General features: G+C 43.1%; 1 protein-coding gene across 2 annotated transcripts in view; it reads left to right on the forward strand.

Moving 5' to 3' along the window:
* tusc3 (tumor suppressor candidate 3) overlaps positions 1-25,146 on the forward strand; it is a 142,294-nt gene that overhangs the window by 108,869 nt on the left and 8,279 nt on the right. For both annotated transcript variants that reach the window (XM_083765400.1, XM_083765401.1), the window contains exons 7-8: positions 12,150-12,213; positions 14,673-14,747. In XM_083765400.1, the coding sequence (XP_083621526.1) occupies positions 12,150-12,213; positions 14,673-14,747 (139 nt within the window). The remainder of the gene's footprint in view (positions 1-12,149; positions 12,214-14,672; positions 14,748-25,146) is intronic.

Genomic DNA, 25,146 nt, shown 5'->3' on the forward strand with positions numbered 1-25,146 from the left:
TGACGTTTTTGGCCACTAAACAGTTATTTTTGCAGTTTGTATTGGGGGTGGGGAAGGGGGGCAGGACGGGGGTCACGAGACATCGCCAAAGCATCTCCGGGGGTCCCCAGCCAAAAACGTTGAGAACCCCTGTAGTAGACTATAATTATCCTTGTAATAATGCAGCAGATTTGTGAAAGTTTGGCATAACACCTAGGACCTACGTTTTCACAAAAGCCTAAAGATAGCGGCCATTTTTCAAGACAGCTGTCACATCAAATGTAAAAAAATAGAGGTTTATTTGGGTCTTTTTATGCCTTTATTGATAGTGAAGTAAGTCAGACAGGAACATGGGGAGAGAGAGATGAGGAGTGACACGGTGCAAACAGACGCTGATCAAGTAGGGCATCCATTTACGAAAAAATCACACAGCGAACCGACAGCGATATTCTGTCCGGATAGGTGGGAAAAGCATAGTGTTGTCTCGGAGTCACAAAGTCACGGTTTAGAGATTGGGTTCGGTGTAAGGTTTATATTCATGGTCATTGTTTAGGGTTACATTTATGGCTACAAAATGACAGTGGACGAAATGGTAAACTTAAAACAAATATCCTTTCCAATGGTTGCTACGCTCAAAAATATTAATGTGCAACGTGTGTGCGTGTGTGCATGTGCATGCTAAATGGAAATAAGTAATTTGTGAATGAAAGTATAAACACAGTGAGTGGATCTCAGCTCCTCTACCTTCCATTAATCACACCAGCACTTCCTCATTCCCACTCTATTGGCTGATGACATTCCCTTATTTCCATCTGATTTGCTCTGATTGGTTGATGGGCTTTGGCAGCTGTTTATGGCAATGCTTTTAAGTGAACGCTGCAGCAAATTACTTTGTTGTTGCTTGCATTGCTCAGAGTTGTGTATGCGTGCACATGTGTGCATTTCCGTGGACCTGTTTGTGGAAGCACTGCATGTGTGTCTCTGCCTTAATGCCCATTTCCTTGCACATACGACCTACGTATGGGAAAAGGTGTGTGTGTGTGTGTGTGTGTGTGTGTGTGTGTGTGTGTGTGTGTGTGTGTGTGTGTGTGTGTGTGTGTGTGTGTGTGTGTGTGTGTGTGTGTGTGTGTGTGTGTGTGTGTGTGTGTGTGTGTGTGTGTGTGTGTGTGTGTGTGTGCGTGTGTGTGCGTGTGTGTGTGTGTGCGTGTGCGTGCGGCGTGTGTGTGGGCCGACAAGAAGTGAATTGAGCAGAGTAGTGGTGCGGTAAATAAAATACCCCTTAGGCCTGATATTTGTTACATCACTAGACACTGACCATCTCTCTCTCTCTCTCTCTCTCTCTCTCTCTCTCTCTCTCTCTCTCTCTCTCTCTCTCTCTCTCTCTCTCTCTCTCTCTCTCTCTCTCTCTCTCTCTCTCCCCAGACACTCAGTGGTAGGGTTCATTGTTTTTGGCAAAGGACAAGCGTAATTAAGAACAGAACAATAAACAGTAACACTGGGGGTCAATGACTGGAGTGAGGCTGAAACAAAGAGAGAGAGAGTGCCTAGCCCTAAGCCTATAAGAAAAAGGGGGAGAGAGAGGGGGGGGGAGGGGGAGAGAGAGAGAGAACCAAAATAATTGTGAGTTTAGGCAGAGCTCCACTGTGGAGATGAATCACGGTGACAAATGTGTTTAGGCAGCGAGAGAAAGAGAAGGGAGTGGACGTAATGTACAGTATGCACATCTCAGAAGTATTCATTCAACTTTATGTTTTAACCTCTTTGTGGCACTTGTGTGGATTGCATTACTCTTGTGTGTGTGTGTGTGTGTGTGTGTGTGTGTGTGTGTGTGTGTGTGTGTGTGTGTGTGTGTGTGTGTGTGTGTGTGTGTGTGTGTGTGTGTGTGTGTGTGTGTGTGTGATGCAGTTCGAAAGTATGTGCCAGTAGTGCAGCAATGTATAAACATTCAAGAGTGTTACCAGATTGGTTTAGCTGTGCATGCGATGTCTTTGCTAACATCCCGAATACACCTGATGTTGTCTTTGTTGACACCAGTCACAAGGAGGTCCTGATTCTGGAGGTGGGCTGTGTCTTTGATTTGTACATGGACCAGGCATTCCAAGATAAATATTCTAAGTATCAACCATTACTTGGAAGTATAACAAACTTGGGGTATCGCTGTAGATTTGCCATACTGATAATCGGAAGCCTGGGCCATGTGCATAAACTGACCATGAGTGGCCTAAGAATAGCTGGCATGACAAAAAGCAAAGCCAAACAACTTGCCAAATACTGTTCTGTTTCGGCTGTTATAGGCAGTTTGTCTGTGTGGAGAAGGAGGTGCCATGTGTATCCTTAAGTGAACATGAACTGTCAACCCCGTTATATTTGTTTCCTTGTAAAATTAATTGTAATTTGTGGATTAAAATAAAGAAATTGAAATGTGTGTGTGTGTGTGTGTGTGTGTGTGTGTGTGCGCGCGCTACATGGCTTATGTGTGTAATGAAGTGATAACCCCTCGTCCACTGCCATGTTAGCTGCAATCTTAAAGCATCTATAACGTGCATTTGAAAACTGGTTTTAATATTTAATATCATATTGTCTCAAACTCATTGTCTCAAACCTCAAACTTATTTCTAATGGATTTAGCCTCAATCACCACTCTGATATAACCAGTCCATGGCATTTATTTTTAGAGTGGTGCAACCACTCCAGTGACTCAAAGGAACAGCAATGTCCGTGTTCACCTATGTGTGTCTGTGACGTTAATGAGCACCAGTATATGACTATGAGTACCAGTAGGGGCGCTGTTGTGCCAGAAACAGAGAGAGGGATAGTGCTGCACTGTTGCCTGCTAATGAGAGAGAGAGAGATAGAGAGAGAGAGAGAGAGGTGGGGGGGGGGGGGGGGGGGGGAGTTGCACCACTCAGTTCACACGGTTGTGATTTATTTTTCTTCTAAAGCAGTTTTAGCTGCAGTACCACAATGTCCTGAGGTGGTGGGGGTGCTGAAATGCAACTTATTTAATATTTGAGTCATTATAATAATGGTCCTTTAAAACCCTTTTTTCTCTGAATCCTTTCTCAGATTGAGGGGTTTGATTAGAATGCATGATGTTAGCGGCTCATTACTAAACCGTCGCTACCTCGCAGTTATAATATTAGGATTTGGATGACTTATTAGGCTCTGCTATTATTTGAACAGCAAATAGCTTTTAACCACTTTAAACACTAAGGCGACACAAATGCATCCTCAGGTCTAAATGGATTAACTCCCACCTGTGTATACCTGGAAACCAAGGGTTCAAACTTCATTCTGTTCCATTCGTTCAAGTGTTACTTCCATTTGTACACTGGCTTGTAGTGTGTGTAGTTTGTGACCTGCTCTATAAAAGGCTTGAATAAAACACATTCTCAGCTATTTTTCATTGTGTGAATATCACTGTCAGATAGTAAATATTTAATTTACAGCGGTTTTGAAGTTGTTACAAGGTGACAAGATATTACATTTGACGATGGCACTGCTTTGAGCCTGTTTGTGTCAGACTTCATGTGGCTAGGCATGCACACTTGTTTGTTAGCATGAGGCCACTCAGATTCTCCTGAAGGGGAAGCAGTGTTGTGTTCCACACTGTATGTTGTGCGTTATTTTTATATTCTTTTTTTTCCCCCTCAAAAAGCTGAATGTAGAGACACTACTGTATTGTTGCTGTCGGCTGGAATCCATTGTATTGTTGTGTTTTCGTCTTCTTCTTCTTATTTTTCTTTTTTTATTCAGGGCTTCTTACCCTGGATAACCCGCTCATCTGACTGCTTGGATACTACTCAATCAATGCTTTATGTCAGACCCCGGGAGATCCATATCACAGAAGAATACAATACACAGTGGCGCAACTCCCATCGAACGCCAGGGGGGGGGGGGGTAGCCGGAAAATCCCCCCGCCCCCCCATACCCCTAGGGGAAGGGGGGGGGGGGGGGTCAGACCACCAAAACGTGGGGTTATGGTTAGGGTTTGGCATGTCATGTGTACGCTCTCAGAGTTAAATTAACATTACATTATCAATTGGAGTCCCACAGGCAGAAATGGCATTAAAAGAGTAGCCTAATGGCAATGCTTGTCAAACTGGGGGTCCTTGAAATTAAACGGGTTGAGAATCACTGCTAGAGCCGTAGAAATCTTCTCTTATGGGGTCCCCGGCATATCTCCTCAAATGGGGGGGTCCGCGGGCTAATAAGTGTCCATGTGGGGGTCCTTGACACGAAAAGGTTTGGGAACCACTGTACTAGAGGATAAAGTATCCATTCATCTCCTGATCTACACAGGGGACCTGCCCCCCCATCCCCTACCCAGTTGCGCTCCTGACAATACATATAAAACAGTACAAATCACACAAAGTATACAGTACAAAACTAAATAAAAATACAGTCTTTCAATGTCTAACATGCAGACAAGTCCGCCAGTGCTTCCACAATTTGGAAGATAATCTATACGAACTGTATACATGGTTAGTCACAGCAGTAATGATCATTTTCTGACTCGGTTGCTCTGCACATACATTTCTTAAAACTTCAGGGCAAGTTGGAACCCGACACTTCCAAACATGGCTAGCACTGGAGCTTCTTGGAGCTCCTAGCAGCAGTCTCATACTAGCATTATACGCCACCAAGGCCGTGCAGAGAGCACTGAGGGGGCAGGGGCTCAAACCCCAGAAAAAGGCACCCTTATTGGCCCGCCACAAAAGCCCTTATTGACTGAATAATTAGAGTACCGGTATATAGAATGTCTAGAATAACGTATTATCACCTCATGTCTATTCAAAACCATCTCTCTCTCTCTCTCTCTCTCTCTCTCTCTCTCTCTCTCTCTCTCTCTCTCTCTCTCTCTCTCTCTCTCTCTCTGTGGTATCTCCTCTCTAGTCTGTTTGCTTTCACCCATTGTCTTTAACATTATTCTATCTGTGTGTTATTTCAGCTTTCTAGACTTTTCATGTATCCCTCTCTCCCTGTTTGAGTGGCTCCTGACCTTTACTGAACAACACACACACATACTAGGAAACACGGAAGTAAAACTACTGACACGTTAGGGAGCGCTTGCTTTTTGTAAATTTTGTGACCATGACGGCCTTGAGCCACGCGAGGCACCGCCCGAGTGAGGCACTGCCCAAGTGAGGCGCCGTGCCGAGTGAGGCGCCGTGCCGAGCATTGCGACGGCCACTAGAGCTGACTTACCGCCGTTTGAGTTGTGCACTGATAGGCACAGAATAGTAAATATTAGTCCCCCCTACGATGTAGCCTCATCCAGCAGGGGAAGTGGTTTACCAAGTGAACACAGTCCAGCGCCATCACTGAAAACAACGTCAACGTCTTGATAACGGTTGATGTGTATTTAATGCAGAGATAACATATGAATCCGTTGGCGTGCATGGGGGTAAATATAGACATACAAGCACTGTGAGGCGTGGAGGAAATTATTATTTACATGCCTTGCTGAAACACTCTGTGTGTGTGTGTGTGTGTGTGTGTGTGTGTGTGTGTGTGTGTGTGTGTGTGTGTGTGTGTGTGTGTGTGTGTGTGTGTGTGTGTGTGTGTGTGTGTGTGTGTGTGTGTGTGTGTGTGTGTGTGCACTACAGATGTAGCCTATGCATGCCTCTAATCTTCTTGGAAGTCTGACAAATGGGTTGCTTGATACCACAGCATTTCCTGCTAACATAAACAAGGCTTTTAATGTCAGGATATTCAAATGAGTTTGCAAGCACACACGTACCGCATGCGCGCGCGCGCACACACACACACACACACACACACACACACACACACACACACACACACGCTGAGTTGCTTTTTAGTAATAAGGTGTCCAGATTATTTTTTTCTGTTTCTATGGGGTTTCAATTGCATTTTACAATTTCCACGTGCCATATTTCTTATGCCAAGAATGTCTTTCAAGCACACGCACGCACGCACGCGCACACAACACAGTCATCAGCCTCACATGTAAAACAGATTGTTCTCTGTGAAATGCTTGGCTGGATACAGAAGGCAAACCATCATTTAAAGTTGACATGGATTTATTTACCTGTGTGTGTGTGTGTGTGTGTGTGTGTGTGTGTGTGTGTGTGTGTGTGTGTGTGTGTGTGTGTGTGTGTGTGTGTGTGTGTGTGTGTGTGTGTGTGTGTGTGTGTGTGTGTGTGTGTGTGTGTGTGTGTGTGTGTGTGTGTGAGAAAGAGACATACAGTAGGTTCCATTCATCTCTGTTAAACCAATGATCTGTGTCTGCTTTTCCGGTCACATAACTAGAATGTGGGCCTCTAATGAAAACATGGAGACACAAACACACACACGCGCGCACGTGTGCTCTCATGCACACGTGACCATACACACACACACATACACACGTGCGCATGGCTACATCTTTTTTCTCTCACACATTTCTCTTGTTCTCCACACACGCGCACACACACACACGGCTACATAGTGCTTCATCCTCGCCACACTAATGAATGGAGGTCCAGCATTCTAATCTATCAGATTAATTGGAATTGCCTGCCACTGGATGAGGAATTTTTCATCCCTATTTGTTTTTTGTTGTTTTTTTCTTGCTCACAGCTTCCATCTGTAATTCCTATTCATGTGGGAGAAGTTAACATGCAGAGAGGTGTGTGTGTGTGTGGGGGGGGGGGTTTCTGGTTATTAGGCCTAACAAAAATAAACTTTGGTTTCCGGTTGCCGACCGACTCTATTAAATATGCGCGACTCATATTATTTTATTGGCATTTGGTGAAAAAAAAAAGAAGCTCAGAATACGACCGAGTCAAGACCAAAAAGGTCTTTGATCATTAAAATTCTCTTTGATGAGACCATCGGGACGCGCAAAGTCAAAATAAAGTTTTCTTTCGTCTAAAATATCACGTGCGCAAATGTTTTGGAATGCGTCATCGCGAGGTGCATGGTAGGCTACTTGAGGTTGTAACTCACGTTCCATTTCCAACATTCTAATGGTTTCCAGCGATTTCCAGGGGTGCGATTGCGTGTCGACAGCTTGCAGATCTGTTATTTTGGGCACACATGAGGTGCGCTGCGCTGCGATGCGGAAATTAAATTGCTGTAGTCTACAGCGCTACGATTTGGAAACCAAATAGCTGTAGCCTACAGTGGACTGTAACATTGCTTGGTCAACTATATTACGTGTATGCAGTGAACATTAACATTAGCGCTTTCATAGTTATATGGAGCATTTACCGTGGTGACGTTGATTTAGGTTATTCACCCAGCTGGGTTCAACGAGACAGCAGTGTCTCGTTAAGCCGATGGGCGTATAGAACATTTAAGCATATGGCAAGTTAACTTAAGTTATATACTTTGATGCTGAACACTAAGCAATTAATTTGGTTCGCAAACCAGAGGCCAGACAGCGGTAGCAAGTTCAACAACCACCGTTCTAATCTGTTTGACCAACCACCGTTCTAACACTATTCACTTTTAAGCTGCATACTGTATATCAGTATTTAGAATGGACTTAATTGTTAAAGCTCCTCATTCTGAATTGAGCTCATCTCATACCCTGGGGTAAAATGTTTTATTATTTTCAAATCCTGGTATATAATTCATTCACCAGTCAGTATTCTTGGTTTTCCAACTCCTCATGCCATTGGTTGGTTTAAGTTGATTTGTTTGATCCAGGGATAGCCAGTAGCTCTCTGCTTCAAAACACAAGTTCATGTTTCAGCTTTATTACTTGAAGATCTTTTTTTGTATTTGTATTTATTTTTGGTATGTGAGTGATGCAGCACTTTACTTTGGTTTGGAGTTGAATTAAAACTCTAACTCTAAGTATTCAACCAGTGTGTGGACATTCTATTCAAAGTTTTCAAATGTTTGCTGTAGGCATACAGTGTTATGTGTACTTGAACCATTCATTATTTAAAAGATGGTATTTCAGGCAAATATTGAAGTTATTAAAAAAGAAGCCTATCCATCATTGCCGTAGGAAAAAAAAGAAAAAAAATCCTTGCTACCCATCCTTCCCACGAAAAATAAAAAAATAAAATAAAATAAAATAAATTCCCTACCTACTCAGCCCAAAAATGACAGCCAATCGGAAACCAAAGTTATTTTTTTTTAGGCCTTAACATGCGTTAAAATACGTGCCTGGCAGGGAATGAGTTTAACATTGGCTATAGTATGCATGTGTGAGGGTCGCGTAAAGGCACAACCCTCTAAGTAAGTAAGTAAGTAGTTCCAGAGAGTCTTATTGTTGGTATCAGCTAGTAACGTGCGGGAGTCTGTCCCCGTTACAATGTGCTAGACCCCTGGGAGATGGATTGCTGAGGTTCAGCTCCGAGTACCGACCGCACAACTTACCACACCCAAGCCATGCTACTCATACACTGAGTTGGCAGGGGGTAGTACCTATGGCAAGAGCTCTACTGACTGCTCTACCAGCTGAGGAGCAGGAAAATAGCTACAATTCCGAACTTCGGAAAGGCGGTCTCAGAACTTTTCCTTTGGAACCCGTACCCTCAGATGTCCCGACTTTCCTAAGTAAGTTACCATGTAGTTATCCAAAACGGAAGGTTTCCTGACGTCAAAAGGAACATGTATTGGCCTTGAGTCAAGTGAGTATATGTTCTGCCAAGGAGTTTAGAACAAGAACAAAAATATGGCCCAGGCGGTGGCGTAACCGTCTGGGCACCCGACTGGTAATCCAGTCGCAGTGTGCCGCGGGTTCGACTCCCGAGCCCCACACGGCCTTTACTGCATGTCATCCCCCCATCTCTCTCCCGTTTCCTGTCAGCCTACTGTCTGTCCCTTCAAAAAACCAATAAAAGGCGTAAGCCGCAAAAAAAATAACAAAAATATGGATAGGTGTGAACAAACACAGTTACAGTACCTGGCTGGTTAGCTATAAAAAGCATTTCAAGGTTTTTATTTATTTCTGGTTAATATGCTAAATACCTCATTCATTCATTCATTCATTCATAATGTAATGTCAAATGGAAGACGGCACATTCCTGTAAACAAAGGTCCTCACTGTAGCACCAAACCCTGAGTTTTGAGCACAGATAGGAAAAGGTCATTATATTCTGCTCATAAAAGTGCTTGTGTTTAATGGTCAATAAAATCATCTTAAAAAAAAGAAAAAAAACAGAAGCAACAAATGGGGGACCGCATGTAATTCAGATAGGGCATTAGTCCGACATGCGACTAGCGTCTTCTCCCGTGCTTGCGGTTATGGTTAGGTTAGGAGATGTCTGGACAACGTACTGCACCCCGACAAATGTGCTTTTCTTTGAATGGGCAAAGCGCCTCGCAAAACAAACAACATCCGTTTCCATTTCCCCGTCTCTGTGTCGTGAGCTCTCAAGAGTAAAATCGGTTTCTCCTTTGACTGCGCCGCCGGACCCGAGACAGAACCACCTTTCTGTTCTCCACACGTTCAACCTCCCTCCCCTCCCCTCCCGCCCTCCATCCTCCTCTGGGTCGTCCGTCTGTATCGATAGTGGAGGGGAGGAAACAAGAAGTGTGGGTAGCTATGTGGAAAAGGGGGGGAGCAGATAGACAGTAATGATGTGTAGAGATCCAACCACGGTCTGCAGACTCCCACCCCCATCCCAGCCCCCCCCCCCCCCCCCCCCCCCTCCCTCGTACAAAAGCATCCAAAGTAGCCGTTCCGCGAGCTCAAAACGTGGTGTTTGAATTCTGAATCGTGAAAAAAACGTTTTGGACCTACTGTGTACAAGATTTCTAACCCAGAGGCCAAATGTTGTCCCTCGCTGTCTTTTTCTTACGCTTTCCTCTCATACGCACGCACGCATGCACGCACGCACGCACACACACACAGCAGCTGCCTTGGCTATTAGATATGGGAGTCGTTAGCATTGATTTGTTCAATATGCTCTTCTCCAATAGTATATGGCATTATGCTGGAGGGAACATTTACCAGCTTCAATAGATGACTGTCTGTGCAGAACAGCTCTGCTACTGGACTCCACTGATAGTAACACACTCACACGCGCATGCATGCATGCATGCACACTCACTCAAGCACGTACGCACACACCCTCACTGAATCAATGACTCATGCACGGACACACACATTTGTTGTTTTACTATACATTTTAGGACAACAACTTTATGCTGTTTTGCATTTTATCCATAAGACTAAATGTTCTGTTATTCAGTGCACGACACCATGCACGCAACTAAGTACGGTATGAATCAGATATAACTCTAATCCTGACTCTTAAACCTAACTTCCACAACCAACCTGAATCATTTTCTAACTGACTTTTTAACCATAAACCAACATTTTATCTCATGAGGACCAGGAAAATGATCCTCACAACTTATTATTTTAAAAATACACAAATATTTGGCCACCTATAGAGGGTATGCGCATGCTTAAAGTGAATGTCACATCGAGTGGCAAAGCAACATGCAAAGTGAGTTTAACATTGTTTAATGTCGTTTAATGCAATCAGATCAATTGGATGTATGGGCTCATTGGGCTGTCAACGCCAGAAAGTAGTTTTTTGCCACTCAGTAAGCATTCCTGCATAACTTCCGGGTTTGGTGATGATGTCACGCGCATACCCTCTATTGGGGTCCCAGAAGATTAATGTACAGTACTAGACAGCTGAAATAGCAAAAAAACAAGCAATAGGGTAATGTTAATGGAAACTATAAATTGTAAAGACGGCAAATGGAGTATGTGTGTGTGTGTGTGTGTGTGTGTGTGTGTGTGTGTGTGTGTGTGTGTGTGTGTGTGTGTGTGTGTGTGTGTGCGTGTTTGTGCACGCATGTGCGTGCGTGCGTGCATGTGCTAGAGGTCCACTGACCTCTCCGCCCACTCTGTGGAAACAATAGCAGTTGTGCACGCCCACACACACTACATGTGACTCACAGCCCCTGCCTGTTTCTCACAAACACACACACACACACTTGAATGCACAAACTTGCACGCATGCAACCTTGTGTACCTACACACACACACACACACACACACATGTGCGTGCCTGCACGCACGTAGTCTCTCACTCTAATAATTTTACACCCACATGACAAATTCTCACACTTACACAGGGAGCACAATGCACATTGCTATACGCACAAATGCATGCCCGTCGTGCTTAGATATCCTGGCTTGTAAATAAACGCACGCACGCACGCACGCACGCATACACACCCTCACACACTCACACACACACTCACACTCACACACACAGGCGCGCACACAAGCAAAGCCTGTGCCGTGTGCAGAGATATCATTTAATGAAATGAAGTTCTCACCGCCGCACTAGAAGCGAGATAGCATTCAGCCAAACACACACACACCCACACACACACACACACAGACTGGACGTGCGTGTAAGCAAACGGGACATTTCATTCTGGTTCACCGGCCACAGGCAGTTTGTCCTCGTCCTTTAAGTGAAGAAGATAGCATTTAAATGCCAACTGCTCCGCCTGGCCTCGGTTCTTTTGTGTGAGGTGGTGGCCGGGCGGTACGGTACGGTACGTCTTGTGACCGCCGCGGCGCTCTGCCGAATGCTCTTTTGCCCGAGACGCATTAATTTTGTCTGGAGAAGTTGTGACCTCCCGTCTGGGGTGGATCTGCAAAGTTTCCACTCTCAGCAGTGGTGTAAGAAGTGCTCATATTATTAACTTTTTTATAGAAGTAAAAGTATCAATATCTCAAGTGCTCTGTTACAAGTAAAAGTCCGGAAGTATTGGCATCAAAATGTACTAAAAGTATCAAAAATAAAAGTTTGAAACCATGCGAAATGGCACATTCTGCACAATGGTACTTATTATATTATATATATTTTATATATATATATTTTGATCCCTATATACTTTTGTACTTTACCTCAAGTTACATTTGGAATACATACTTGTCGGTATATATACTTTTACCTAAGTAACAACAAGCTGTCTCTGTCGGCTGGAGCCCTCATTATGTCCAAAACAGTTACTGGATTCAAATTCACACAGTGTTTTAGATCTGCTACTTTTGATGCTTTAGATTAGTGTTGCGCTAAATGGGAGTGCATGTTCCTCCACTGCCCACACTCATCTCTCTCTCTCTCTCTCTCTCGCTCTCTCGCTCTCTCTCTCTCTCTCTCTCTCTCTCTCTCTCTCTCTCAATTTACACCTTTTTAACAAATTGTCTTTGTCTGTCTGTCTTCCAGAGTTACATCCACGGCAGCAGTCAGGCTCAGTTTGTTGCAGAGTCTCACATCATCCTGCTCCTGAGTATCCTTTGACACCATGGAGTGTGTGTGTGTGTGTGTGTGTGTGTGTGTGTGTGTGTGTGTGTGTGTGTGTGTGTGTGTGTGTGTGTGTGTGTGTGTGTGTGTGTGTGTGTGTGTGTGTGTGTGTGTGTGTGTGTGTGTGTGTGTGTGTGTGTGTGTGTGTGTGTGCGCATGCATGCATGCATGCATGCACGCGTGCGTGCGTGCGTTACCACATGTCAAACTGCATTCCGAAGCCTGCCATTCCGACTTGCTAACCCAACATTTCTTGTGCATACTGCCGTTAGGACACCTCCAGTATTTATTTTGTTATGCATTTTGTTTTTTTCACCTTTATTGAACCATGTCTATAGATTCAAAAATCTGTTCTACAAGGGAGTCCTGGACAAGACAGCAGAATAAAAAAGTTCCAAGTAAAAAGATCACAATATAAAAACAGCATCATAAAAGTTATTTTAAAGGGAAACTCATAAACGGTAATAACATTACAGTGAAAAGTGATTTACTGTTCAGAAGCACGACATGAGCATCCAGTGGACAAGTAGTTCTTAATACTGTTTTTATAAACTTCCATGCTTATGAGTTAGTCTAATACAGTGGTTCTCATAGTGGGGTGCGGGGACCCCCAATGGTCCTTGAGCGGGTACCAAGGGGTCCCCAGTTATAATAGTGACACGATAAGTATAACCACTTTAACTCTATATGCATACAGGCTATTTTTTTTACATTTTAACACACACATTAATTTCAGATTTGGGGGAGGTTCTGTGGCCAAATACATATTTGGGGTACATGGGGTCCTTAAAAAAAAAAAAAAAAAAAAAAAAAAGGCAACAAAAAGAGAGATTGAGGAATTGATATTAAACTGTCAAGCACCCTAAAATTCACCACACAGTTGGTTAATATGGCCTTTGTCAGGGCAAACAGTCATTAAATGAACTGAAAGTTCTTTCTTCAGGTGCTGCAGGGCCAATATTTAATTATTTCTCCCTTTTCCAGATGCAGCTATTATCCACAGGACTTAACGTTAAAGGTTAGTTTACAGGGTTAGTTTTTGGATGCAAAATATGCAAAGCTACACTAGTACACCTAGTCACAGACAGTGTAGTCGTTAAGCAGCAGGAGGACTCCACTCCCACTGGCAGCAGGTGTCCGTTTATCACTAGCATAACCACAAACACATATACAATTAATTACTCACCTAATGCTGCCTGCAGGTTCCATGTTTAATTCCAGTGTGTGTAACCTACATTGTTTAAGTGACAGATAGTTTTCATATTGTAAATATGGTCGCTAACGTGGTTTAGCGACTAGCACAGCATAACTTTCCCTTTCCGTTTAAAAAAACTGTCATCGTAGCTTGTTCACAAATGTAAAGGGACTTCCTGTCCTCTTGACTTCCTCATCAAAATAAGAGCCTTGTCATGATTAGTCAACACTAGTTTTAATTCTAAGTCTACTTACAGGACATCAACATCTCATTTGAGTGCCTTTTGAGTGCCTGTCAGCATTCTCTAAATTCCTGTCTCTCAGCTGTTGGTGCGCAAATGCGCCTTGCATGCCTTTGATCTACCGTGCAGCAAACATATTGATGACGCATGCGCACTGTAGGCGCACCGCTTGTGTGCACCTCCCTGAATAACCCGGAAAGGAAACAAGGATCATAGAGTTAGAGCGGATGGGTGGCATTCCTTAGGTGTGCGTATGCTGCCACCTAGAGGCAGCAATAAAGTTAACCAGTGGTCCCCAGCTAAAAAGGGTTTGTAACCAAATGGACCCTTATTAGATATTTAACTCTTGAAAGCGTAAGATGAGACCAAATGGACCCTCACAGGTCCATTTGGTTTCATTTTACGTTATCAAGATTGTTAAACATCTGCATTACTTAATGTAGTCTTTGATCATCTTTCCTATGGTACCAACATCAATACAGTATGGGATTGTGGATCATTGTATCCAACAATAACAAAATATTCTAATAGTCTTGGGGTTAAGAGAACTTGGAGAGGCTAACTGTCATCAAGTGGTTGTCCGTACGTAGCTCAAACGTTGAATAAATAATGTGCCTTGATATGAAAAGGGTTGAAAACACTGCTATAGGGTTCAAGTGGTGAAGTGCTACAGTATACAGAGTAAAAAGCATCTACCTAAACCAGAGCTTCTCAACCTTTTTTCTGGATCAGGGCCCACTTGAACATTTTGTAGTGTTCATGGCCCACGCAGTGCAGCACGCTGCTAAAAAACATAGTTTGTGTGCATGTCTGTGTGTGCGTGAGTGTGACTGTGCATGTGTGTGTGCGCCGTGTTTTGTGTGTGTGTGTGTGTGTGTGTGTGTGTGTGTGTGTGAGTGTGTGTGTGTGTGTGTGTGTGTGTGTGCGTGTGCGTGTGCGTGTGCGTGCGTGTGGTGCGGGCATGTACACTGTATGTGTGTGTTGCGTTACCTTGACAACGGTGTCTCAGACGCAGCGATCACCATGGGGATGGTTCTACTTAACGAGGCAGCTACCTCCAAGGGAGACGTGGGCAAGAGGAGGAGTGAGTACAGTAATGCGCACGCACTCTATATCCATCTATCTCTATATCCATATATCTCTATATCATCTATCTCTATATCCATATATCTCTATATCCATCTATCTCTATATCCATATATCTCTATATCCATCTATCTCTATATCCATATATCTCTATATCATCTATCTCTATATCCATATATCTCTATATCATCTATCTCTATATCCATATATCTCTATATCCATCCTCTATCTACAGTAACGCACTATCTCTATATCATCTATCTCTATATCCATCCTCTATCTACAGTAACGCACTATCTCTATATCTATCCGTCAGTCTTTTAATCTCTGTCGGTCTGTGTGTGTGTGTGTGTGTGTGTCTGTCCCTTTCTCTCGCAGTCTCTTCAGACTGGTCTGTTTGTGTTTTTTTTGTTCCCTCTTTATTTGTATGTTCTTTTATTTTGTTCTGTATTGTGGGGGGGTTTGAAAAATGAAGTGCCCCCTTTTGAAAAAAGTATGCCCCCCTGCTGATTTGTGCCTGGAGACGGCACTGTTTCTACGTATGAAAAGTGCTACATAAATAAAGCTCATTGTCATTAATCATTCCACTGTCTGAGAAAGTATGAGTTGGGGGCCTTTCTGTGTGGAGTTTGCATGTTCTCCCCATGTTCCTTAGGGTAGGTACCCTTACAAAAAACATGCAGTAATCCTGGTCTCTATACTGCCTCCCCCTGGTCAGACAGGTCGCCTGATGGAGGGGAAAGGAACTGTTTGGAATAACATGTTCCTTCCACCTGTTACATCCAACCGGGGAAACTCCCCCCGTCAGGTGAAAAGAAGTGGCTTGTACTCCTCAGGCAGACGGAGCGTAGCGCCCAGGATTACATAGACAATTGACACTGGGTGAAAAAAAAATGGGTTACAAAAATCATGGGATAAAAGTTTAAAATCACACCTGTGTGAACTGAGTGGTGCAACTCCCCTCTTCCCCCCCCCCCCCCCCCCCCTCTTCTCTCTCTCTTTCTGTTTCTGGCAAACAGCGCCCCTACTGGTACTAATAGTCAAATACTAGTGCTCATGGCCACATATAGGTGAACACGGACATTGCTGTTCTTTGGAGTGGTTGCACCACTCAAAAAAAGAAAGTGTCAGTTGGGCGGGCGGGCAGGCACCCAGCTATGTGTGTAGGGAGATCTTGTAGGCCTCTTTATGATTTATATCAGATTGTAGATGTTGACATTATTGTTGACACGGATCACTCAAATGCATTGAATGAATGACAAGAGGAAGTGATGCCCCATAATTCACGCAAGCCCTCATGGGACACTGGGAACTTGTGGATAATGAAGATGATGGCATTTTATGACAGAGCCCACACACTGGGAGGGTGGGGGGGGAAGCAGAGCCCTGGGGCAGCTCAGAGGAGGATGGAGCAACACCAGGCAACACCATCAGATACAGTAGTGGGAAAGTAACTAAGAACATTTACTCAAGTACTGTACTTAAAAGTTGGGTTATGTAACTTTTGTTATTCGTGAATGAAATGCTATTTTGTCCAATATGTATGGTATGCTATTTTTGAATATCTATCTATCTACAGTATAAATGCACCACTTCTGTTCGCCCCACGATACATACACATGTTCCACACCCCCACAGGGAGTGCAGTGCCCGGTGTCGAGTCGGTCGGACCCACGGTTGTCCAGAACCGCCCCAAAAAGGCCTCTGCCCAGGCTCCATATTTAACACTCGTATAAACACTTCATATTTGGGCATGCCTGACACAACTCCATATGAATAAAGGGACACAGAGAGACACATACAGAACTCTCCATATATGGGCATAAAAGGCACACAGCCAGATGCGTGTAACGGTTACTCTGCATTTCTGGTTGTCCAGAACCAGCACATTTGGCATGCTTGACAAAGAACTCCATATATGGGCATAAAAGGGACATACTGTACATAATAACTGGGTGGGGCATGCATTTCCGGTTGTCCAGAACCAGAACAAAAGCCTCCGCCCAGGATCTGAACTTGATCACCCCTATATCCATATATGGATCTGGCCTGTTCTGACATCACAACATGGGCACCGCTCTAGATCAACATAATTATCAAATAATAGATAAAGTGGTTAAAATGATTGTGATGTCCTATTAACTGTGTAGCTGGGGAATCCCTAGTCTCCATGTTCTTCTATTTACATACATGTGGATAATGATATCTGCACAGTAGGTTTCAAAATGTATTTAATGTGATTCATGACGACATATGGCCTTCACAAGTATAGTAATACAATTACACACACACACACACACACACACACACACACACACACACACACACACACTGTGAGCATAATAACACCACTGTCATTGTAGCATGAGGGGTATTTAGCATAACTGTCAATTAGACAGAGCAGCTGTGATGATAAGGAGCGCTTGTTTCTCTCCAGTTAATAACCAGACTGACCCCTCTCACCCGGCCCCATTAGCAATGTGCAGCCACAGTTTTTACATTCACATCAATTAGTTAGTCATCGTACGGTATTATACCACAGGTCGAAAATATAGTGGACACTATTCAGGTCCATCGACACCATGTAGATCAGTCGGTTCTCAAGCGTTTTCATATCAAGGACCCTCACATTGAGGGCCAAATGTATTTAGGCTGTGGACCCCCATCAGAATCAGAATTATTGTCACATCACAGTAAAAAAGTTGATGAAATTTGTTTCTGTGCATTATTATGTTATGTTCCCATCGTGCCATTTTTCCAAGAAAAACAAAGAAGGGCAAACGAGAGACGGGGGCGGCGGGGGGGGGGGGGGTTAGGAGATCAAGGCAAGAAAGAAAAATGTAGAAGCTCGTTCCACACACAAACAGCACACTCGTGCTTCTACATTTTTGAAAAGGTGTTGTGCCAGGTCCTCCCAGTAGAGATGAGTTATGTAAAAACTAAAAAAGGAAGAAAAGGGATTGACATTTTTGAGTTACATGAGCTTGTAGATCTGCTATTTTTGAATAGCAAACATCCATACTTGGATGAAGTGGTTAAAATGATTGTGCTGTTGACCCCACTTTGAGAACCACCTACATAAATCAAATGCATCATGCTTTATAGCAGACACGTTCCACATGATTTAATTTGTTAAACCACTGCACCTGATTGCTGACAAGTTATAATTATACTAAAAGGTGCTGCAAATGATGTGTCTTTTGGTTTAAAAAAAAAACTGTAAGGCCTCATACACACGTATGAAAAACGAAAACGACCAAACATTTGTTTGGTGGTGTTTGATACCTGTGTATGAGGTGTCGGTTAAGCAACAGGTGTCTCATCATCTCTCCAGCTCTTTAGTAGACGGAAAATACATTTTCAGACACCAATTGTATCTAATCAGGAGAGACATTCATTCAGACAGTCATTAATCAGCTTACATTTTATAGTCCTTTCAGTTCCAATTTTGTCTGATCTTTTTATTTTCTTTATTTCATCCCATCCATTCTACTTGGTTCTCTCTCCTGATTGGATGGACAAACTGCAAATGTCTTTTCTGTTCACTAACGAGATGGAGTGATGAGGAGACCTATTATTGAACACTTCATAGCAATGATTACTCTCAGACTGGAGCTATTTAACACGTATTTCCCCCCAAATCACATCACTTGAAGCACCTCTTACTTAATGTGGTGAGCGATTACACAAAACAATTTAGTTGGATAGACTTGCATCCGCCTCTTGAATGTTCGCCATCTATCTTTATTGTTTTGTTGTTTCCTCTTTCCAGTTATGAAATAGCTTTTCCAATGCATGATGGTATATGTAGTATGTAGGTTCCTGTAAGGCATTGACACGACGGTAGACAGGACACAAAAGCCACATCCGGTTTTAGCCCATAGAGTTATAATAGCGTACGATCCTTTGGATCACTTTCAGAGCGATTTGTTGGATGATAGAAATATCGACAACCAAGAAAAATCCATCAGAAGGACATCTGGAACGCAATCGTTCAGTTGCCCTCGGAAAGTTGACTTATTACGTATACGAGATGATTTAGCCATGGTTCACATGGCGCTGGTCTGTCATGGCTGAACTTCAACCTGTTTTACACACTTTTCCCATTTAGAACATTAACGTCTACATACATGTTCAGATTTCAAATATATAGTGCTCACCCCAGAGCCACGGTACTTCTACCCACCCTCCTCGGGTGGGTAGAAGTACCCGTATCTTCCGCATTGTTCAATAAAAAGCATTTCAACTGATAGGGGCGCATAGTTGAAAGCGCATGGCCAAAAACTGATGAAACATTGCTTTTTATTGAACAATACAGAAGATACCGGTACTTATTCCCGCCCTAGCAGAATTGTAACATCCATGGCCCTGGGGTGAGCCCTTTATATTTGTAATCTGAACATTTGTGTAGGCGTAAGCCGTAAGGACTGTAAACGGCTGTAAACTATAAATGGAAACGTAAAACACAGCCAGGGCTACAATCATCATGAGCTCACAGCGCGTTGTGAGTTTGTAGATTTTTTTGGTTTATGCTGGGGACCTGGGGTTCAAGTGGTTTACTTTATAGTCAGAGTATCCTTATCTCTTTATACTTTATTGCATGCGTCAAGTTGCACGAGCATAACTACCACTGAAATTGGACATGCCTCTCAATCTCCCTCTCCCTCCATGTTACAAAACATTGTGTTATCGTGGCGCAGTAGAGACACTCTATAGATATGATCAATTAAACTTATCGTAATATCAAAAACCAACAGCCATTAAGTCATCATTCTCATCAATGTTTATAGAACACATTGTAGTGAATTCTAAGTAGTTTAGAGACAGTTGGAACTTGGCACGGAGCCATCGTTTGAAACTAATGGTGTCGGTAGCCTACTTGGAAATAACTAAAACATGTTCTATAAACATCATTGATGAATTAATGGCTTTTAAAAATATATATTATGATAAGTTTCAGTGATCATAGCTATAGAAAAGTGTCTCTTACCATGCGAATATATCAGGCCATGGCCCATTGTGTTGTGTTAGATCATGTCGGCCTCTAGCTTGTTTCATTTTCTAAAGTAGCGTTCCTTGTCGAGTGGCAACAAAGATCTGTGCCTGTGAACTGGCAAGCCATGACGCCTACTTTAAAATTAGTAGTATTTAAAGCATCTGTGTTTGAAAACCCAACACGCCACTGTTTATTCCGGTTGGGAGAACTCTGAACTTTCCCCCGGCTCCACCCCCCAGCTATATTGACGCCCCTGATGACGAAAGTCTGTGTGAATGTATCACGTTTTAGAATTACGTCAGGCTTGAAACTCAGATGAACACAATGGACTCTACAGCGGCCATATTGGAAAGAGTGTTTATGTCCCTTAGAGTATATATAATAGAGACGGCACCGGATTTCTCCTCCCATCCACTTGCATTAAGTTGCTCAAAAGCGCATGAGGCGATTTCACTCCTCCTTCCGGGTAGGAACAGAGTGCATTCTGGGATGGATTGGACCCAAACACATGAACACGCTGCCGTTGACTATCATTGCGCCGTTTGCACGCGTTCACGTATGAAACATTCGTTCACGTATCGTTGACCCAATAACATGAATGTGCGCAATGATTTTCAACGGACGCGATCTGCAATGTCAAATTCGGCCACTATGTCCATTTCGCCTCAGGGTTTCCTCCGGGTGCCATGTCTATTAATATATACTCTAAGGTATGTCCAGGTACCCTCATGGTTCCCCGAGGGGGTTCCAAATGGCCCTTTGCGGTTGTGTAACTGAGAGTGTACACATGGAACCAAATGGACTTGTAAAGGTCTATTTAAAGGGCCCATCCTTGAAATTAAAAGTTTGAGAACCACTGTCCTACACTAAAAGAGCCTTAATTTGTATAAGTGGTAAGACCTCTGAAGGAAGTAAGGAAGGTGCCCAATTTCTTTCCAATATGGCTGTTGTGCATAGAGGCTATTGGTAGTGATCGCTGGTGGTTTGTGTAATCTGCTGGGGCAAGAGTCCTATACACGCCCAGGACACTTTGTTTCTGTCGGGTGGGAACCTCATATGTAAAAAGCTGTTACTTTTCAGGATTTAAAGTAGCAGATCGACAAGACTTTTGAGACTTTACGCCCTCGAGTAGGGCGTAAAGTTACGAAGAAAACACAAAAAAGTTTAAAACTCCATTCAAAGTGAAAAGTACTTTGATTTTCCACCATTTCTTTTGTTTATTATTATTATTGCTTTTTAAATCCTTTCACGGGCGGAATCACAAATCAGCGACGCAAACGTGTCATTTAACAGTTTGACGTGAATGGGGAACCCCGTGGCCTTTCTGTGATGAGCCTTGTGGAGTGCTGCTACAATGGGAGTTTCGTGAGCTCCATTGAACGCCACTGCTTCTCTAAAATGCCAGAGTAGCGCAGCTGAAGTGCAGTTGTCACCTAGCAAACACAACACCGTCCATCATCCCAGCTGGAGTCGTGCTCAACCTTTATATTAGCTGCTCTGGAGGTGGCGTGTGTGAAGAAGTATGTACCCACTTCCTCCCTTTTTTTGTTCTCCAGGTGCATTCACAGCAGTGATGGAAGAAATACAAGTAGCAATACCACTACAGTATATAAAACATCTATTGTTGGGCAGAAACCTTCATATTAATCTTCATATTTTAACTTTTTGTGTATTATTTTATATATCTCTGCTGTCGGACAGAAACCAGCTAACTAACATGATACTTTTGATGCTTTTGTATGATGTTGTAGTGCTGTAGTGCGCTTTGAGGACTTGAAAAAGCACTATAAAAATGCAATTCATCATAGGGCGATAATTTTTGAAATAACAAAATGTTATTAATATGGAGATAAGAGGTTTCTGCCCGACAGCAACAATACTGTACGTAGTGTTCTGTATTTGGTCCGTTCCTTTTCTTCCTTGTATACACCAAAATAAATAGCTGATCTCCAAGCTCAGCGAGCTTGGGGAAAAAAGCATAAACAAAGCCTTTTTAATGAGGGAACATCTTTGAAGCCACACATACACCAACGCACAAGATAAGGGATTAACTTTTCAAATCTTCATACGCACACACATGCATACTGAATGTGCACAGCGTTTTCTCCTTGAGAAGGCAACATGTGGCAATTAAAATGATAATGATTTCATAATAACGTCAAGCCGTGTTGCCTGGCATCTTCGCATGTGCCTGAGAAACACGCATAACACACACACATCCACACTTGTAATTATCGCCTTCACACAATGGCAAATGATAAATTAATAAGACGATTTCCACGTCTGCCGACATCATCTAGCTTGTATTGTAGACTGAAGTAATCTGCTAATCCTCTCCGTCTCTCTCACTGCCTCCAACACATAAACAGACAACGCATATCCTCATTTATAAGCACTGCTTTTAAAAGGATTCAGCCACCTACCTCGTTTACTTGCCGATGGCTAATTTAATTAAACCAAACATATGAAACAGATTTGAGTTTTACTGCTCGCTAATATTTATAGGAGTAAAAGTGCACACACACGCACAACTTAAACACACCCACCACACTTCTACACAATTCAGTAAGATTGTGCGTGTGCTCGCGTGCAGTCACACACACATACACACACACACACACACACACACCAATGCTTCGCATACGCACAAAGGCTCATACTCCTTTGTTTTAATTTTACTCAACAGAGAGTACAAACATGTTTCACTCTTTGAAATTAAATTAACAATGACATTAACACTATTTTACTGTGTACACAACCGCCACTCTCCCACGCATGCACGCACACGCACACACACACACACACACACACACATTAAGGATGTGAACATATACAGTACATTAAATAATGTGACGTTAAAGCAGCACAGATGACAGTCGGACTGTAATGGGGGTTTTGATTGATTGTGTGTGTGTGTGTGGGGGGGAGGGGTGCGTGCGTGCGTGCGTGCGTGCGTGCATGTCTGTGTGTGGGTGTTTTTACAGTACAAGTCGTTCAAAGGCAATCTAAAAGAATAACACAAAAAGGCGCACACAAACAAACAAGCCCTAATACCACCACTTTTACAGAACAACATAAATGATACAAACCAACAGACAGCTACACAACCCTTTGTTGCTCTCACAAGAATGATGCTGGCAAAAGGATTTGCCCGGACCTTTCCTGGTGGCCTGCCGCCTACGGTCGCGGCCCACCGGGAATATGACCGGTACGTCCTATGGCCAGTGCAGCCCTGTGTTCAAGGAGTGAATTATGTTGTTCACTTGTATTTTTAGGACAGGAATTCCTTTCTGTTAGATCTCGGTTTGGGCAGGGACTCCGGAACCTCTAGGCTATGTCTTCTGGTAGGTCATTCCACGTTTTGGTGGCAGCATGGAAGGTATTTTTACCCATGGCTGAGCCAAGGATTATGGCATAATCTAGATGAGGCACTCTGCCTCATAGCTTGTTATTTTTCTGCAAATGTCCCCCAGATTAGAGATTCTAGAATTCACGTGGTTAACAATCCTATTTTAAAATTGGCTAATGGGAAGGGATTGGATGGACCTCTTGGTCAGTGCAGCGTAGATGTGAGGTCTGCGTAGATGCCAGAACTCTAGATGTGAGGTCTGCGTAGATGACAGAACTCTAGATGTGAGGTCTGCGTAGATGCCAGAACTCTAGATTTGAGGTCTGCGTAGATGACAGAACTCTAGATGTGGGGTCTGCGTAGATGACAGAACTCTAGATGTGAGGTCTGCGTAGATGACAGAACTCTAGATTTGAGGTCTGCGTAGATGACAGAACTCTAGATGTGGGGTCTGCCTAGATCGATGACAGAACTCTAGATGTGAGGTCTGCGTAGATGACAGAACTCTAGATTTGAGGTCTGCGTAGATTACAGAACTCTAGATTTGAGGTCTGCGTAGATGACAGAACTCTAGATGTGAGGTCTGCGTAGATGACAGAACTCTAGATTTGAGGTCTGCGTAGATGACAGAACTCTAGATGTGAGGTCTGCGTAGATAACAGAACTCTAGATGTGAGGTCTGCGTAGATGACAGAACTCTAGATGTGAGGTCTGCGTAGATGCCAGAACTCTAGATGTGAGGGCTGCGTAGCGGCCCGAAACTCTAGTAAAATGAAGTTCCACACAATGCTTCGGCTGCCCTGTGTTGTAACAAGGATGACTATGGTTCCCGGACCACCTGTTGAAGACCCAGAGGTGCTTACACACCAAGGGTGTTTTTTTCAAACTGTTTGTGTCATGCAAACATCCACACAGAATGTGAATGTTGCACAGCGATAGCGACAATATGTTGCCTGAACGAGATCAATTTGTCACTGTGAGTAAAAGCATCAACCACAGGAAGATTAGTTGTCACTAATGGGAATCCATTTAATAAACAATAAACAATGTATGAATGAATCATCAACTATGTGAATAGTTCTGATGTGAAATACTCACCCGCATTTTTATTACATTTTATATTCCATTTATTCATCGCACCCAGTTATGTAAAGACCTTTAAATGGGTGTACGTGATTTTGTTTTGAGTAATACCTCTATATTCACATAGTAATCATGTTCAGTAACAGAAATGTCTGCATCTCTCCAGCTCTTTAGTAAATAAAAAAGCATTTTCGGATGGGTATGCCAATTTCATGAAATCAGCAGAGACAACTCATACAGGACACATGATAAACAAGTGAAATTGTAAGTGATTAATGAAACGACAACAAAACAAAAATGAGCAGACAAATTTGATATTGGAACACTTTACAATTGAGGCTGATGCATGGGTTTTTTCACAAGATTGGATGAAATTGGTGACCCACCTGAAAATGTGTCCTGTTTATTATACGCCAATGACGGTAAGAGTAGTATTAAATAATAGGCTTCAATTGACCTAGACTGCGCCAAGGAGGGTGTTAAGCTCACTTTCTAAGTGTATGTCACTTGCCTAAAAATCACCCTATAGCAGTAGCCTATCTCGCACTCTTTTAAGCTGTTTTTCAGATGAGCTCTCGCTACAAAGTGATTTGACTAGCACACTACTAACAGGGGTGTTTGATGAAATGTCACACACCACGTGGCGACGGTGGCTCAGGGGTAGAGTGGCTGGATGGTAACCGCAAGGTTGCCAGTTCGAACCTGGGCTCCCCCAGTGTTAGTTTCGAAGCAAAACACTGAACACCTAATTGCTCCAGTCCCGATAGTACCTTGCATGGTTTTCGCCGCCATCAGTGTATGAATGTGTGTGTGAATAGGTAAATGTAATCCACAATCTATGTAAAGCGCCCTGGATAAAGGCGCTATTATAAATGCACCATTTACCATTTCACACACTTATTGCTTCATCAAAGACAAGCATAAACACCTGGTGTTCATGCATGTTACTGATCTATTATGCAGGGATGC

The sequence above is a fragment of the Protomyctophum parallelum genome, assembly GCF_964188405.1.
Source record: "Protomyctophum parallelum genome assembly, chromosome: 5".
NCBI classification, from domain to species: domain Eukaryota; kingdom Metazoa; phylum Chordata; class Actinopteri; order Myctophiformes; family Myctophidae; genus Protomyctophum; species Protomyctophum parallelum.